The sequence below is a fragment of the Callorhinchus milii genome, unplaced genomic scaffold (assembly GCF_018977255.1).
Source record: "Callorhinchus milii isolate IMCB2004 unplaced genomic scaffold, IMCB_Cmil_1.0 Scaffold20, whole genome shotgun sequence".
In the NCBI taxonomy this organism is placed as follows: Eukaryota; Metazoa; Chordata; class Chondrichthyes; order Chimaeriformes; family Callorhinchidae; genus Callorhinchus; species Callorhinchus milii.
The window spans coordinates 1,377,532-1,392,204 of NW_024704761.1; the positions used below are offsets into that span (position 1 = coordinate 1,377,532).

Consider the following 14,673-nt stretch of genomic DNA (forward strand, 5'->3'; position numbering starts at 1 on the left):
AGATATTCTATTTATTGGTGACCTTTCTAAACTCTCTAAGTAAAGGTCACCAGAGACCAATGGAGAATTTACTATATGAGATGGAGATCTAATATTTTAGTTATAGATGAAAGCCTCACTGAATGTTGTAAAGTGCAAGTCTTATCCAATTGAGCAGACAAAATAAATCCTTCACTGTAAAATATATTTTAGATGTTCTGATTGCTATGAGTTTTGAAACCTAACATGAATTAAATTCAAATCGTTCTATTTAAAATCGATGGACATTATTTTTGACCTCTAAAAATTTATGTACATTTAGTTTTATATATTTTGCACAAAGGGTGATGATGCATGTGGATTGTAATTCAAAAAAATGTAAATAGTAATCCTTGCATTTGTTACGTTTTCGAGACACCTCAAAGTGCTTCACAGAATATACTGTAAAGTGAATTGATTGTATATATTGTCAGCGAAACTCAGCAGCCAATTTCGCACAGCAGTGCCCCACAAACAGTCGTGGATCGAGTGACCACTTTTTTTTATTCTTTTAAGGGATTATTACCCCCAGAAAAGCAATCCGCCAATCGACTTAACAACCGGGTTCCTATTTTGCTGCGATGTAAACAGAGGCTTGTGGAGTAGGGAAACTTGCCTAAGGTTTTGTCCTGCCCGTGAATCGAACCCAGGTCCTCTCGCTTACGATGTATGAGAAAATGCTTGGAATGTATGAGAAAAGTTTTTCCTCACACGTCTTGGGAGAGATTGCCTTCCTGAGCTAACCACTTAGAATCCGATTTCTCATAGAAAGGGAACCTAGTTCTCCCAATCTGGTAAACTGAAACAGTGCACCATTGGACTTGCTTTCAGTCCATCCCACACCACCCATGTCACACTCTTCTGAAATAGAAATGCTGCTCATGTGTGAATTACAGTACATTTTAGATATGGCATCAATACTTCAACAGAAGGGCATGTTGCTGTTTATTTAATTAACCCTCTGCAATAGGATTCTTTGCTCCAAATCTATAGAGGAACAAGCTGAACGTTTATTTTTTACATGAAAAAAAAAGGAAATTCAGGCAGTTTGTCTGCTTTCTCTGGTAACATCTTTCAATATATGCACAACAGGTGACATGAACAATCAGTAGGCAGACAGTTAAATAAAATGGCTAAGAAATCTAAAATCTGTTTTCAAATCTGTAATGAGATCTGTTTATTTAATGGCAGCCATTTCAGGTTCACCAACCTAATTTAAACAGCGACCCATTTGTGCTGAAATTGATGATCCATGTTGGATTATGGTTCTACAGGTGATAGCATTCCCTGCATATCTTATCCAGCAGGGGACTCCTGTTATAGCGCCCTTCAATAGACCACTGCCTCGCTTATAGTGTGGGTTTATTGTAGACCCGTGTTAACCAGAAGTACAATACACTTGGCTTCTGGTGCAAACTTCCCTTGCTTTTTTTTAAGAAAGCCCATCTCGGGGCCATCAGGTCACTGCTGACTTCACTTCCTGCATATGCGTGCTATCAAGGAATGGCATACAACCTGCAGGAAGTGATGTCACCAGTGACCTGACTGCCTGGAAGTTGGCGACTTTTTTTGCGCCTTGAATTTATTGCAGTTCCTGAGACCCACCTGACTGCAATAAATTCAAGTTTACTCACTGCAGTAATAAAACTTTTTCCCTAAAGTTATTCTTTATGTTGTGAGCCTAAACACTAAATGATGGCAGGCTGATTGACAGCAAAGGACATTAGCCAAGTCTGATCATGTACTACCCAGACGCCCACACATGAACAAGCTGATCAAGCTATCCACCTTGGGGGTGAGCAAGCTGCAATGGCTCCAGGGTGATTTGTGGAACAGATTGTGGGACTTTTATGTTTTGGATGGCTCAGGATCACACTGTAGAGGTTTTACCCTTTGAGCCATTAGGAGTGGCATCGTAAGAGTTTATTTGTTAAATAAAAGTCAACAGGCGGTCATTTACCGAATGCTTAAATTTAGTGAGTTATTTTTGTCTGTATTTACGTCATACATAATTGTTATTTTTAGCAATCAGTGTGTGAGAGAACTTGGTCTTCTATCGAACTATGAGAGTGAAATTCCAGATTATACACGGTTTATGCTTTATTCTGTACAGAAATACAAATTTGCATTGTGTGTTTTACCTTGGCATTTCTACTGCAGGTTACATTTATGGAATGTTTTTATACAGTGCAGCTTTTCATTAAAATTGCTTTTTCATTTAGTCGGCGCTCAACTGTAATAGAGAAACTTGAAGCTCTGGAGCTGGAGAATGCTGATCGAATGGAGACTGATCAGCTTGCAGGAGAAGCAGTGCCCAGTGAGTCACGTCAAGGGAGAAGTGAAACGAGACGTTTCCAACGGAGAGAGGCAAGTCGTGCAATAAAACTTGTTTCTTGCTCGGAAATAAATACTTCAAAATCTGAACTATTCTGGGTTTTAAAATCCTGCTCAGTAAGTGCTTTGAAGACTGGCAAGCTTCTGCGTAAGCTTAAGATCGCCACTGAAAGTATTTTTTAATGAGTCAATTGAATCAATGGTGTTTTTTGGTTTATAAAAAAATATCCTGGGTGAGAGGAAGAATTTCAATTAAAATTAGTTAAATTTAATCCTGTCATAATTTTTCTAGGGATTGCATGTCCAGTGTGCGCCCCACCCCACTATCCAGTCCTTGTAGCAAAAGTCACCTCACCTCATGTACGGGAGGGATTCCTTCCTTTGGGAAACTACTAGGATGAAAAGCTCACTTAGATCAGTCTCCTGTTTCTAACTCTCATTGGAACATCTGGATCTTATGGACAAAATGTTTAACCTGCTCTCTCATTGAAAATTACAAACTGTTTAGATTGAGTGGGACATCCAACCGATTAGAGTAGGGGAAGCTCACGCCATTTATAGGTGTAGATTATAAAACTAGAGAGTACTGTCCCAAGATTGTTTCACCCTGCCCCCAAATGATCAGCGTATTGTTGGTTATGTGGAGAATGAAATGTTCTCAGTCAATCAGACCCCAGATAAAAACTAAACCCAAATCCCCAGACACTACTATCTTGTAACTTTGGCAATCAATCACAATTTCTAATTGAGACCATTATTCACCACAGAGTCCAGCTTTTTTTAATGTTACCCATTCTGTGCGAAAAGTCATAGAACTGAAGGGATTATTCATTATTAACACCCCCTCTTCCCCTCCATGATCCAAAGCCACATGGCAGTTATTATGGTGCCAAAAGCTTGGAAAACGATTTCAACTGAAAATATTTTGCTGAAAATAGTCTTGCCAAGGTCAAAGTCTTAATGTTTAATGCGGTCTAAATAGCTAGTCTTGATCACAAAACATCAAATGAACAGACCCCTGTTTCCTACCCTGGAGTTTGATGCATCTGCACTTAATTAGCATGCTCTTATTTTCTCCCTCAATTAAATGCTTTCTCATGAGTCACTTTGTTTCAATAATTGAAGAGTACTAAATATGTGGATATTTAATTTCTTAACTCTTTGAAGACACTGGGAACATTGACTCAAAAAAAACTTTGCATAGCAGTTGGGTTTATTCGGGTATCATCTTGAGAAATATTGCTGTAAGGGAAGAGTATTGTACGTTGAAAGTACTTTCTTCCCCCTTCTTTCCCTTCCCACACCCACCATAATTTAGCTATCCTCATGACTGTCAATGAATGTTTGTCAGAGTTTGGACCAACTAGCATTCTTTTTAGGCCGAGAAGAAAGGGATTTTGAATTTAGTATTGGCTGAATTATTGTTGTGTACACAGCTGACACTGAATTTTAAAATTCATTTGGTTCCTGTCATAAAGTATTTTTCTCTCAAGACTTCCACCTAACCAGGGAGTTTATTACTGCACTTTCCAGGAATTTCCTTATTAACACACCAGAGGTGGTGATCTTTGCTATCCTTATTAAGCAGCAAAGTCATGCAGTTAGCTTAGCAAATGCACTACAGGAAACTTGATTTAAAGAGCCGAGTTTATTGGTTTATTCTTGCTCTGTTGAATACAGCACTCACTCCCTGAGAATGAGGAATGTATTTCGCTTTCCTCCAGATAATTGTGGCTGCAACTAAAAATAATTTACACTTAATCTCTTAGTAAATTCGGAGTAGTTCTAGCTGAAGCTAAGACTGAAAGGTCAGCAGTCAAAATGTAACTGTTATTAAGCCTTTCAAATGATTCAGCTGTTCAATGTGGCTGTTCCGCATGCAGCACTACATTTTTTTATAAATTGGATTTAACCTTAACTGCGCCTTGGGACGTCCCCCCAATGTGAAAGGTGCATCCAAATGTAATTTATTGTTGTTTTTGTATAGGAAATGAGAAAGGAAGCTACCCGAGAGAGAGATTTTCATTCCTCTTCTATACCTCCTCTTCGGCGAGCGAAGTCCCTTGATAGGCGAACGACTGAATCTATAATGACGGTAAGTTGATTAATGACATTAATATTCGCCTACAAATACAGTCAATACACTTGTGATAAAAATCCTATGAAGCATTTTTGAGATGTTTTGACGTGTAAGACACTTTCACATATTGCAGCTGGTGGAGGAGAAGCAAATTTGGGTGTCTGTATGCCGTTTATAATAAGCACATTATAAACTCAGAGGTTTGAGTAATTATTTGCAATGATTGATAGTAACTCTGCAGAGAGTTAACGTTTTAGTTCTATTCTAATACCTATTAAATATCTATAAAGTTAAATGTAATTCTATTCTGGCCAACAAAAATCCTCAAATAAAATTGGTCCCTCACTCCATGGTTGTTTGTGGAATGTCGCTGTGCACATATTGGCTGCTGCGTTTGGCGGACAAAATACAACAACTTAAATTGATAGAGGAGGGCATTGGAATAATCAAGGCAGGAGGTGACAAAAGCATGGACAAGCGTTTCGTCTGCATTAGGTGTGAGGTAGGCAATGTGACGGAGGTGGAAGAAAGCTGCTCTGGTCAGGCATCGGATGTAGGGTAGGAATGACAGTTCAGAAGCGAGCCTAGGTTACGTAAAGGTTTGGTAAGCCTTAGGGACAGACCGGGGAGGTTGAAGAGTGAAGTCATTGACGGGAGCCAATGTGAATGGCTTCCGTCTTGTTGACGTTCAGCTTGTTTGTCAGACATCAGAGCCTGGAGGTTTGCTCTAATCCAGACCTTGATGTCTCACAAACAAGCTGACAGAACATCAGTGACCCTGAAGTTGCAGCTGGAGGAGGAGAAGTAAATTTGGTTACCTGTGGATGAAATCGCCAAAAGGGGGCATGTAAATGAGGAAAAGGGGACCAAGAATGGAGCCTTGAGGTACCCCTCAGGTGACCGGGCGGGATGAAAAAACGTTTGCTGTGACGAAGTGATGGCAGTCTGACCGCGATAAGGGAGGAGAGGCGATGGAACCCTTTAAATATCCAATCTATTATAACATTGTGAGCTGGGTAAATCAATGTTACTGTGAGTCTTTAATAATTATAATAATAATCTTTGCATTTGCTATAATAATTATATGCTGTCATTTATAATTTAGATGCTATTTCCAGTTCGTATCAGAACCAGTTGCTATAGGTTACTGGTAAAAGGCTCCCATCTGCTCTGAATAGAAATATTTGAGTGTAGGCAGGATCCTTTTTGAAAGCTTTGTACAGAGGCACCTGGGGCAGGAAATTTTTTTTTTAAATTGTAATGAAACATTCACTGTATTGGCATATAGTTTTTGTGGGAATTTTAACTCTAATTTCACCCACAGATATACAGTCAATTCACTTTACAATATATTCTGTGAAGCGCTTTTGAGACGTAATGAGGGGCTATATCAAATACAAGGATTATTATTATTTTATTATAATTGTGACAGATTTGTGAAGAACTAAAACTAAATATTAAAATTGAGGGTTTCACGTGTACTGATTACTTTGAAGTGAGAATCCCGAGGCCGTGGTACGAATGTTGTGGAGTTTATATTTTTAAAAAATTTGCAGAAATTACATGTGCAGACTAATCTGGCTGAGAAAGCAAGTTTTACTATTTTTGGATAATGTATACTGTCAATGGAATGTCCCAAAAATCATCTGCAAACTATTTCTTGATATATTTCCAGGAATTGTGTCTTTAATAAACTTGAATGCACACTTCAAAATGAGACAATGACTCTCTAAAAGTCCTCAAACTTGAATACAGGTCACCTCATAAGATGAAGTGTCATTTCTTGTTAGAAAAAGATCCCCGAGTGATTTGAAAGGGAGAATGTTAATCTTTTTTGGGGGGTTGCAAATCTCCTGAGCTTTGCTGTTGCAGTTTATAAAGTTCTCTAAACCTCTTAATTAGGTTACCTTCTTGTAATAATTCCAAAGTGAATGATTCAGTATTTAATATTGTTTTCTCTGGGACTAATTCCATTTATATTGTGCTTTCTGCTTCACTTGTTCTGCATTTCTAACCTTCATGTTGCCGGATTTTCTACAAGGAAAAAGCAAATCCTTTTCCTTTCAATCTAAGCCACTTATCAGCTTCTGCAAATATGTTGTGCTTTCGTATCTTCAAAGCTTCTGTCATATTGTACATCAACCGCAGTTAGTCGTGATAGTCACACAGTCTGAATAACTCTCATTCTTCAGCAGTCTGCATCATCGTGCGGAATTAGGAAAGGGTTTTTAAACATCTTTTACCTAACAGAAATGGAGTCATTTTTCTTAAGAACATCAGATATTCTGGAGCAAGAAAAGGTTAATTGACTCATCAACACTTCCACAGCCACACAAAACCTACATTTTCCATTGTTTCACCCCAAAACTACAAGATATATTCATATCCCCATATTTCCATTTTTAATCTTTGCCCCTTTCACTCCAGACACTTTCACCCCCACTTTCTCTACTCCGTCTCTCCGCTTCAAAAGAGTTGCTGTGTGAATGATTCAGTGGTAGCATTCTCGCTTCTGAGTCAGAAGGGTGTGGGTTCAAGCCCCATGTCGGGACATTGGATCAAATAGTCTAAGCTGATACTCCACTGCAGTGCTGGGGTGTGTTACATTGTCGGAGGTGTCGTCCTTTGGTTGGAATTTTAACCCCCCTCCCCTTAGGAATCATTGTGTCCCATTGAGCACCCATTCATTGGAGTTTGCACATATCCATTATTGATATGATTGATATCATACAGAGGATACAGTTCAAGATCCTGGTCCTCCCGACGTGAAAGGCGCTATACAAATGTAATTTTGTTGTTGATAGGGAAGTAAGATTTAAATCCATGTTCTCTAGTTCTGCTCACAATCTGCTATTTTGCCTCATTTTAACCCTCGTTTTCTTGTTTCCCCCTTTCTCCTCCAATGATGCAAACTTTCATACTTTTTTTTCTAATGAAATGTTCAGGTCTTTTAATTTTGTACAGATTAGAGCTCTCAGTCTTGCAATAATCATTGTCCTTCTCTAAACACTCTTCAATGCACTGTTCAATGCACCAAAATGTTATTGAATGCTGCCTAGACTATTCTCAATGATGAAGCCAGTGATCAATACTAGTTTAGCATTTCATAAAACATGCTAGATTGGTTTTGTTTTCTCTATTTGAAGTTAGGTTATAATCCATGGATTGACTGCCTTCCTATGTTAGTCTGGACAACAGGTTGTAACCATAGAGGGCATTGCATTCAAGTCTGATCCTGTCTCTGTGAGCAGTTTACTGGATACTGATGAAAACGGGAATACCTTTGCCAGATAATTGCAAGTTTTCTTCAGACCAGATTGTGATTTTATTTCTCTGGTGATCTGGTTTTAGTGTTTGAATATCATTTGTTGGGTATTATATCTCATTCTTCATTTCTAAAATGAACAGAAAGAAATCTCCCCCTGAGTGGCACCTAGAAACTTAGTGTATGTTTATGGACTTTAAGCAAATTCAGTCTAATGGTTTCAGGAAGAAGGAAGGGAGAAGCATGGCATTTGCACTTTTTATGATATTTAAACTGTATAATTTCACTGTGAGTCAGTAACAGTGCCCTCACAGGGAATGGTGGCTTCATGGCGAGAAGAGAATGCTAAGCGAAGGGCAATGCAAACCATTATTGGCAGCTCACTCTGTAACTTCACAGATGCCAACTAAAAATACATTCTGCTGTGATGTTTACAATAAAGAGCCTACTCGACTGATGATTGCAAAGCTGTGGTTTGTATAGATTTAATTTCATCAAAGTCTGGAGAAAGTTATTTTCTCCCATAACTGTCTATTCAACATTCAGAGCTCTATATAGAGCTCTATAACATGCACTTTGTAACTGTGCTGAACAGTGCAACAGTTTTGCCCACAGTCTCCCCTTCCCTCTTTAAGGTGATGGATTTCACAACGGAATTTCTGTCTGATAATCTAGCACTATTTTTTAATTTCTGACCAGCATTTTTTTTAATCGAAAGATTTAGAGCATCTTTGTCATTTTGTTTCTATGTATGAGGAACAAATTCTTTTTCATGATGTTTTTCTGAAATTATTTTCATTCACGATAGTTAATCAGGATGATAATACATATTGTTACACTATAGAAAGGACAGACTATTCAGCAATTGTGGGCCAGTATTTATTATAATTGTTTTAAATCATGGCAACCTACGTCTCGTCTTCCTGATTGACCCCATAAAATATTAATGAAATAATAATAGTAATCCTTGCATTTGACATAGCGCTTTATCATGTTGTTGAGCTGCTTCAAAGCGCTTGACAGAATGTATACAATGGTAATTGAACAGTAAGAAAAATGGTTATGGTAATTGAATCTTCTTTAATGTATCCCAGATGTTTTAATATTTGTTTCAAATGAGATTTTCTGCATATGAATTGCAGCTGATGTAATATGCAACAATTTTAATTTCTTTAAAAATAGAAGCATCAAATTGTTTCATTGTCAAGCCTCAAAGGGATCTTCAGTTTCTGAATCTGGCATAGCAGCATTAAACTATTTGACCTACTTTTGTGTGTACCACAAGTCTATCTCACGAACGGTGCCCTACTTTCAAAGGTCCAAAATGTTTCAGGCATTAATTTTAATTTATCACTGTGTAATTTATTTTAGATCGTTTCCTTGAACTTTGAATTATTTGAACTCCAGAACTTTATCCTTTTCAGTTGTAAGGCTGTCTTGTGCAAGCTAGAGAGCCAGATGTTTGTCTGATACACTCCAACGCAAAGCAATTTTGTAAAACTGCACTGCAAGACAACTTTGTGAATAAATAATTACCCTTGGACATGATTTAGAAATACTATTGAAGGTAATTCATGTCCAGTGATCTAGCTCTGAGAGTTGACTGAGCTTTGAAACATTTGATTAGAATTATCTTCAGTCTTGAAACTGAGCCATTGAATAACAATATAATAATCTTTGCATTTGCTTTAGTGCTTTATCACGTTGTTGAGATGTCTCAAAAGCGCTTTACAGAATATATTTTAAAGTGGATTGACTGTGTATTTATTGGGCAAAGTGTTGCAGCCAATTTCGCACAGCAGTGTATTGATATTGATATACAGATCTATAAGTTTATATTGATATATAAGTCTATATTAGCTTTTATCTTTCCTGGTTTCCTTAACAAATTATGTTTTTTTATCTTTTAGCCAGATTTACTGAACTTCAAGAAAGGTTGGATGGTGAAACTTAATGGAATGGGCGAGGTAAGAATGATTGATTGCGCTTCCTGTAGACTTCATACCCTGCTCATTGGCATGTCGTTCTGAAAATGTTAGAAAACCACACGATTTTTCTCAACGTCATGTGACGTTGCATGTTTAAGGTATTGCATTAATTTACAGATGTATTATTGTCCACTCACTTAATGTGATTTGGGAAGAATGTTTCTCTCCCATTGCTCAAATAAATGACTATATATAGGTTCATATTCATCAGGTTGTCCTAAATTAGGTGGCATTTCATTGTAAATGAAGCTGATAATATACTTGTAAGAATATTGTTGCAGATTTGGTTATCTTAAAGACCTTTACATTTAATATAGCATCTTTCATATCGGGAGGATATTTCACAGCCATTTGGATGGTAAAGTGCAATGACAGCATTTTGTGGGCGATTTGACCTGAGTATGCAGTTGCTTCTCAATCGGAAGGAACAATTCTGGGATATCAAAATGCTCTTATTAGACAAACATAGGTAAAAGTTTACATTCTATACATGTCCTGAGACGTTGGAGGATCACCTCTGCTACCCCCACAAGCTGCAGACCATCCAGAACTCTGCAGCTCATGTCCTCTTCCATTGGTGCTCCACAATTCACAAACGATAAATTATTTTTCAATCAAATCGTACAGTCAAAACTGAATCCTTTAATATTATATTGAAGGGGGAGTTGAGAGAGAAGAAATGCCTTCAATTCAACTGTTAGATCAAGATTTGTTTTGTGTGCTGGTGAAGGCAGCGAAAAGGGAAAGGAGGGTCCGTTTGTCTGTCTGATAGATTTGTAAGCAGAGGAAAGGCGAGAGGGGTTACCTTAAAGGCTATTTGACTACTTGTGATGCAATAAACCTATTTTATAATCAACCTTTTCCCCTATTTTGTGTGTAATTGAACATTGGTGAGGTTAGTGGGGTGTTGACATTCTCTATAATATCCTGGGCGTTGAGGTGCAGTTATTTCAAGGCAGCTCAAGTCAAATATGACCAACCAGAATAGGCTGATCTCATCACACAGACAACAGTGGTGAGCATAACTGTATACCATTTAATTTGGAAAACACTGATGATGGTAGCGCTATTGCTGCAGTTTGGTAGCTATGACTACGGCATGGAAGATTGCATTACCCCTTTGAATGTCTGAAAGGAGAAAACTCTGAAAAGCTGAGGTTTGCTTGGTTCATACTGTGGTGATGACATTGCAGAATGGACAAACATAACGCAAGTAAAGCTTTGTGATGACTGCTTTTCAACGAAAGGTGCTGTATAAGTATACATTATTGGCTAGTAGAGGAATATACAGTCACAGAATGAGTTCTGGAAAAGCTAGATGCTGCTGCTCAAGGCTACAGACACAACCTACAGACTTTTTCTCTCCTTTAAATCCTAATTTTATAATTTGAAAGCCTTTTTGATTTTCTTTATACAACAATGTAGCCTCAGTGGAGGTCAGTATTAAACACTTTAGTGATCTTGGGTATTCCTGTCTGTCACTGAAAATCTACCAATACAGGTTGGTATCCATTCTTTTAAAGCAGTTACTTTTGTTGCATGTCCTTCGTGCCCTCCGTTCCACCATTGGTGGCTGTGCTTTCAACCACTACCCCCAGAAACTCTGGAACTCTTCCTCTGTCATACCTGAAGACCTTCTTCTTCGACTGTGCCTCCGCTCACCTCTCCCTGGCTCGGGTCGTGTTCCATCACTATCAAGCACTCTGGAACACTACCCTCCCTGAGGGGCACTATATAAATGCAAGTTGTTGTTGTTTGGATGTGCACAATGTGAGCAATGTATGTACAGATTGGGGGTGGAGAAATCTGTACGTCCTTTGGTTTAGGTGGCACAGTTATGTAGCTGTAGCCTGAATGTGACCAATACTAGCCTAACTTCTGTATACATGCATGTAACACCTAACAACTCTAGTTTTATTGGTTGTCAATGTCAGTACCGAGATATTTGCTCAAATATTGAACTTCTACTTGTGTATCTCTGCTTTGATGTTTAACCCTTTACTGCTATTTGAAGAACTAGTAATCTGGTGGCTTTAAGAATTGAACACAAAATATGTGGTCACGATAGCATTAATGTTTCAAATGTGTATTTTTTAAGATGACTACAGTGGCCCTTTATCAAAATGCTTTGTTAGAGTTTTGAATTTTGTAGTGGAAAAATAGTGAATAATCTAAACAATTAGCTTTTCCTCGTGATAAATTGTTATAAGAATTTCCGTATCAGTTTGTGTTTTAAAAAGCTGGTATCCTTTAGAAGTTAGAAACATGTACATATTGAACGGTTGCAAATGCCACTTAGCCTTTTCAGCTTAGTTAATGTGACATTATTTGAAAGTTACTTTGGAATTTTGTTTGTGTAGCAGCTTTGCTGTGAGATCATGTGTGAATCAATGGAACTAGGCTGTGAAGGTTAATTCAGAGAGTCCATTTGGTGCTGACTACAGACTTCCTAAGTTGAATAGTTTCTTAACAAGTGTGCAGTTTATATTGTGTAAGAGTTAAAACTCAGTTTATCATGTCATACACGAAGATTACACCTGATATGCACATATTAATCGAGTCTTTTTAAAAATGATTTCCTTTGCACTGATTGTGAAATCTAATCGATTTAATTTGATTGCAATGGTTTAAATAAAAATAATCTAGAAGAAATTTTCTTAGAATACTTAACGATGGACAAAAGGCTGAGTGATAGTGTTGGAGCTGCTTATCAAGTGGGTAACCAAATGGTGGTTCTAGGGTTAATTGGGGGTTACGCAGAAACCGCCTGTGTGTCCGTTCAAACTAAGCAAAGCTTCATCGCTGACCTTTGTTCAGGTACCTGCAGACCTGCAGATGACTTTGATGAATATTTAATAGAGTGAAAGATGTGGGGTTGGAGCAGAAGGAAAGTGGCACTGTAGCATATTCACTTTCACAAAATAAATACACATTCCATGGCATTTTCAAAAAGCTGTTGAAACATATTAATAGGTACCTTCATCAGAGTGCTAAATGTACTTGAAGTGTTTATGCAATACCATTTGAAATATCATGGTTCATTAGAAGATGAGCTCACCCTGCAATCGCTTTTTTCTTTCTGTTTTTCAGTGGAAGAAATACTGGTTTGTACTGACTGACCACAGCCTGCGGTACTACAAGGACTCTATAGCTGAGGATGTGAGTGGTGCACTTAGAACTTGCTGCTCTTATTTCCCTATCTCCTCCCCCAAATTGGTGTTTGATATTGATATTTAATCTCTTTTCTCTTCTCCTTAATGACGAAAATGACTTGCTTTTTTATGGTGAGGAATGCCCTTTTTTATGAAATTGAATGTTTTGGGGAACATAGATGCAAGGCTATTTGCTCCATCGAGTTCACTCCGCCATTTTCTTAGGTTTTGTTTTGTTTGGTCAGCCGAGCGTTTGAGCCGTGTTGAAACTTATCACCAAGCTTCAGGGTATCCAAAGCAGACTGAGAGCTCCATGCAGGGCACCTACACATGGAAATTCCCGGGTCTGGAATGAAATACTCGTTCTCTCCAGAGGCATGCACTCCGCCTACCTAATTCTGGAGAGTATTAGGTACAGTTGGCAAGAAATATCTTTTATCATGGCTGATCTGTAACTCAATACCATTTGCCTGCCCTTTGTCCATATCTGAAAAAGCCTAGAATGGCACGTATACAGATTAAAAAGCTTCCTTAATTCAGTTCAACCGTGTATAACTCAAATTTCAAAGGGACCTCACTCTCCTGCTCCCCCCACCCTCTGCCACTAATCAGGATATTGTTCCTTATCCTGCACCAGACATCTTTGAGGCTTGGTTGAATCACGCTGTCAGTTTACAGTGTCTACAGGCAAAAGTATTTGCTTTTGCTAACATTAAATTCTGCAGTTGAACATGGATAAGGATAGTTTCAATAAATTCTGCTGAAGATCAAAAATGTGAATATGTTGTTTGTACTATGATGGCATTTAAGCAGACTACCTGGTAACTAATTTGCTTCTCATTTTAGGCATCAGATCTGGATGGTGAGATTGACTTGTCTTCCTGCTATAATGTAACCGAATATCAGGTCCAGAGAAACTACGGATTCCAAATTCACGTACGTTCATCGGTTCTGAAAACCTACTTGGCTCTTAAAACTAGACTGGTGTCATGCTCTCTTGCTGTCTGATATGAAGTGTACTGTTCAAGCGTTCACCAGTGGAGTTGCCGTGCAACATAACCCTTGCTATCAACTTGCTTTTTCCAGCTCCCATTAATGTTGAAATATTTTTGAAGTCATACAGGGAAAGCTTCTATTAATTCAGTGTATTGTTTGATACAGGATATAGTAGGGTCCTGCAGTGTGTAATAGAACAGCAGAATTTAGCCTTACAGATCAAGGTATGACCTTGTGCAAATGGTCTCAGATTGGCGTCCAGGACGAATGCTTTTGTTAACACAGTCGCTCTTAATCGCTAAGCCAATTATAACTACTGGCAATTCTGGTCTCTAATAATAATAATAATAAATGTTTTTCATTTGTTGTGCTGTTCTTGTTGCTGTCTGTCAAGGTTTTGTGTGAAAAAAGTTTTTTCTTAAATGTAGTTTGATAAATGTACAGAAATAACTTAAAACCATGTGCTTATGTCTATAGTTCCTTCATTTTTCTTATGTCTTAAGTATTTTTAGGAAAAACTAGCACTGCAACCACCAGTAAGTGTTGATAGCCACATGCTGAGAACCACTGGGTTAAGAATATACTGTATAACTCCAATGGAGGAGCGAGCACAAGCGAAGGCTTGATGTGCTAAATGGCCTCCTTCTATTCTGTGATTTCTATGAGATATTGCAAATAATTTTCATTTTATCTTACAGACGCAGGAAACTGTGTACACCCTCTCCGCGATGACTGCTGGTATTCGGCGCAATTGGATTCAAGCGATAATGAAAAATGTTCGTCCTTCAACAGCACCAGATGTTGCTAGGTGAGAAATTCCCCATAACCCTACATAGGAAA

The 14,673-nt window shown here is 38.1% G+C and overlaps 1 protein-coding gene across 7 annotated transcripts in view; it reads left to right on the plus strand.

Annotated features, from left to right (window-relative positions):
- Positions 1 to 14,673, plus strand: part of mprip (myosin phosphatase Rho interacting protein) — a 111,380-nt gene that overhangs the window by 65,881 nt on the left and 30,826 nt on the right. For all 7 annotated transcript variants that reach the window (XM_042342467.1, XM_042342468.1, XM_042342469.1 and 4 more), the window contains exons 8-13: positions 2,241 to 2,385; positions 4,340 to 4,447; positions 9,608 to 9,664; positions 12,776 to 12,844; positions 13,684 to 13,773; positions 14,532 to 14,641. In XM_042342467.1, coding sequence (XP_042198401.1) covers positions 2,241 to 2,385; positions 4,340 to 4,447; positions 9,608 to 9,664; positions 12,776 to 12,844; positions 13,684 to 13,773; positions 14,532 to 14,641 — 579 coding nt within the window. The remainder of the gene's footprint in view (positions 1 to 2,240; positions 2,386 to 4,339; positions 4,448 to 9,607; positions 9,665 to 12,775; positions 12,845 to 13,683; positions 13,774 to 14,531; positions 14,642 to 14,673) is intronic.